A 3,270-nucleotide genomic window follows, 5' to 3' on the forward strand; every position below is an offset into this window, starting at 1 on the left:
ATATATATATATATATATATATATATATATATATATATATATATATATGTGTGTGTGTGTGTGTGTGTGTGTGTGTACACTATTTTTCTTTACTTTTTACTTTTCCAACTTCTAACTTTAAGTTTCTTTTTTTTTTGCAGAATGAAATAATTTGTAAATATCAAACATTATTATTATCATCATTGAAGTTTTTACACATTTTTATTTGAACTTTTCTGGTTAGTTTTTTTTACACATTTTATCTGTCTAAAGAATAAAATAATTTGTCATTATCAAACTTATGTTATTATAAATTTTTTATATATGTATATGTTTTAAAGTATTTTCTCTGAACCTTCCCAATTATTTTATCTGTCAATAGTATGAAATATTTTGCCATTACCAAACTTATTTTATTATTGTTTTTTTTTCTGAACCATTCTGATTATTTTATGATTTCATTTTATCTGTCAATAGAATAAAATAATTTAGCATCATCAAACTAATTTTACTATTAATATTAATTTTTATATGCGTTTTAAAACTATTTTTCTCTGAAATTCTCTGAGGACCCCCAGTTTGAAAACCCCTGACCTAAATCACACCACTGTCTTGCCTGGTTGTAAATGTCATCAGAGCGGAGGCGACCGATCACCATACTGATGAAGGTGGGGCTGATGGGAACTCTCTGGAAGTAGCTCTCAGGGTAGTTGGGCGGCCGTTTGGCCCCCGGGTGGCTGGAGTATCCCGTACTACGTAGGAGCTTGCAGATGTCGTCCAGGTTTGAGTCAGCCGAGGAGCGAGCAGCACTGAGGAGATGAGAAATATTGTTTATTCAGTAGCACATTGACGTGTTTGTCCATTTGTTGAGATGTTTCACCTCAACGGAGCTGCTTGTGAGCTGTCGAAGCCAACAAATCACCTCCAAAAAATACAAAGGTATAAGGTAAAATACCTGTATCTATAGTAGGACACCAGATATATATATATATATATATATATATATATATATATATATATATGTGTGTGTGTGTGTGTGTGTGTACACTATTTTTCTTTACTTTTTACTTTTCCAACTTCTAACTTTAAGTTTCTTTTTTTTTTGCAGAATGAAATAATTTGTAAATATCAAACATTATTATTATCATCATTGAAGTTTTTACACATTTTTATTTGAACTTTTCTGGTTAGTTTTTTTTACACATTTTATCTGTCTAAAGAATAAAATAATTTGTCATTATCAAACTTATGTTATTATAAATTTTTTATATATGTATATGTTTTAAAGTATTTTCTCTGAACCTTCCCAATTATTTTATCTGTCAATAGTATGAAATATTTTGCCATTACCAAACTTATTTTATTATTGTTTTTTTTCTGAACCATTCTGATTATTTTATGATTTCATTTTATCTGTCAATAGAATAAAATAATTTAGCATCATCAAACTAATTTTACTATTAATATAAATTTTTATATGCGTTTTAAAACTATTTTTCTCTGAAATTCTCTGAGGACCCCCAGTTTGAAAACCCCTGACCTAAATCACACCACTGTCTTGCCTGGTTGTAAATGTCATCAGAGCGGAGGCGACCGATCACCATACTGATGAAGGTGGGGCTGATGGGAACTCTCTGGAAGTAGCTCTCAGGGTAGTTGGGCGGCCGTTTGGCCCCCGGGTGGCTGGAGTATCCCGTACTACGTAGGAGCTTGCAGATGTCGTCCAGGTTTGAGTCAGCCGAGGAGCGAGCAGCACTGAGGAGATGAGAAATATTGTTTATTCAGTAGCACATTGACGTGTTTGTCCATTTGTTGAGATGTTTCACCTCAACGGAGCTGCTTGTGAGCTGTCGAAGCCAACAAATCACCTCCAAAAAATACAAAGGTATAAGGTAAAATACCTGTATCTATAGTAGGACACCAGCATCCTTTCTCTCACCTCCCCCTCCATCTTCTGATCAATGACCAGTAACATGACTCCATACAGGTACAGAGCCTCACACTGACAGAAATCACATGCATTTATAAACTCATTTACCCTGTTTAACTCCTATTTGTATTTAGGGAAGCAGAAACCAGACTTTACCAGGAGCTGTTTCCCATCTTCATTCAATAAAACAGTTTCTAGTGTTTGCTGAATGTAGACCCCTTCATTGAGATCATCCAAGTACCTTCAGAGGAAACAATTCATTGTTTTTAAATGAATAAATAATTTAAGATTTGATTTAGGGAGAAAAATTACATCGGATCTTTGCGGCAAAGCATAACAGAGGAACATCATGTCAAATAAATACATTTAAATAATTGCAATACTAATAGAGCTGCCATTAGAAGATGATCTGAATTTCCCCCGAATTTCAATCAAAATTATTTAGTCCAAATTTTCCGATATGTTATGCATTTGAAAACAACACACACCTTATCAAGTCTACAACATATTTATGGACACTCTCAAAGGCCAGGTAGAACCGTGTTAATATTTCAATGTTATTTTCCCGAAACTCCTCATCCAAATCCTGCAGCTCTGGCTTTGCTTCCAGTTTACTCTCATAATACTCCGGACCCTAGAAAACACAGATTCATATCAAAACCATTTGCTTACTGTAAATCTATCCGATCCTCTTAGAAAACCCAGATCAAGTTCATTTAATTAGACATAATTAAAGATGACAATTAGGGTACCTTAAAATAGCTGAAATCACAGATTATGTCTCCATATTTCTGCTGGTCGCTCTTGTCTTTGAGTCTGAAAACTGCAGGAATAAATTCGGAGAGTCTGAGTAATTCTGCTATGATGGCATTTCCTCTGGACACGATCCTCAGGATGGCCTGACCACACAGGTTGTTCTCTGCCAGAAAGTCCACCATGATGAGGAAGAAAACAGATTCATTCAGTCTCCTCAGTGACGGCCAGATCTGATGATATTCAATAACACAAAAAACATTACTTTTGCGTACCACCCACGTAATTGACTGCTATCATTACAAACGCACATACAGTCATTACTCGGACCTCAAATTATTTGTTTTCATAATATATTTCAATAAAAATATTTTGCTCAAAATTGATCAAACAGTCTGAATGCACCAGATACGGTTCACTATGAATGAAGCGATGCACTATAATAGCCAAAAACCGCATATAAAATAGGTTTACATTATTATATTTTGTTTGTTGAATTTAGATTCTAGTCACTCACCCTCTGCAGTACAGATCAGACACTTCCTGTTTACAAATCACGTGAGTGTCACGAGAAGCACTCATTGGTCGCTCCGCCCAGCGCTTAGGCT

At 34.6% G+C, this 3,270-nt stretch overlaps 1 protein-coding gene across 1 annotated transcript in view; it reads right to left on the bottom strand.

Annotated features, from left to right (window-relative positions):
- Positions 1–3,270, bottom strand: part of LOC107592500 (WASH complex subunit strumpellin-like) — a 15,115-nt gene extending 11,845 nt beyond the window's left edge. The window contains exons 1-6 of the mRNA XM_016282034.1: positions 3,180–3,270; positions 2,662–2,895; positions 2,398–2,543; positions 2,066–2,150; positions 1,881–1,981; positions 1,542–1,734 (exon numbers count right to left, since the gene is read on the bottom strand). Of these exons, the coding sequence (XP_016137520.1) occupies positions 1,542–1,734; positions 1,881–1,981; positions 2,066–2,150; positions 2,398–2,543; positions 2,662–2,847 (711 nt within the window). The 5' untranslated portion in view covers positions 2,848–2,895; positions 3,180–3,270. The remainder of the gene's footprint in view (positions 1–1,541; positions 1,735–1,880; positions 1,982–2,065; positions 2,151–2,397; positions 2,544–2,661; positions 2,896–3,179) is intronic.

This window comes from Sinocyclocheilus grahami, unplaced genomic scaffold (genome assembly GCF_001515645.1).
Source record: "Sinocyclocheilus grahami isolate Dianchi unplaced genomic scaffold, SAMN03320097.WGS_v1.1 scaffold153.1, whole genome shotgun sequence".
Taxonomy (NCBI): domain Eukaryota; kingdom Metazoa; phylum Chordata; class Actinopteri; order Cypriniformes; family Cyprinidae; genus Sinocyclocheilus; species Sinocyclocheilus grahami.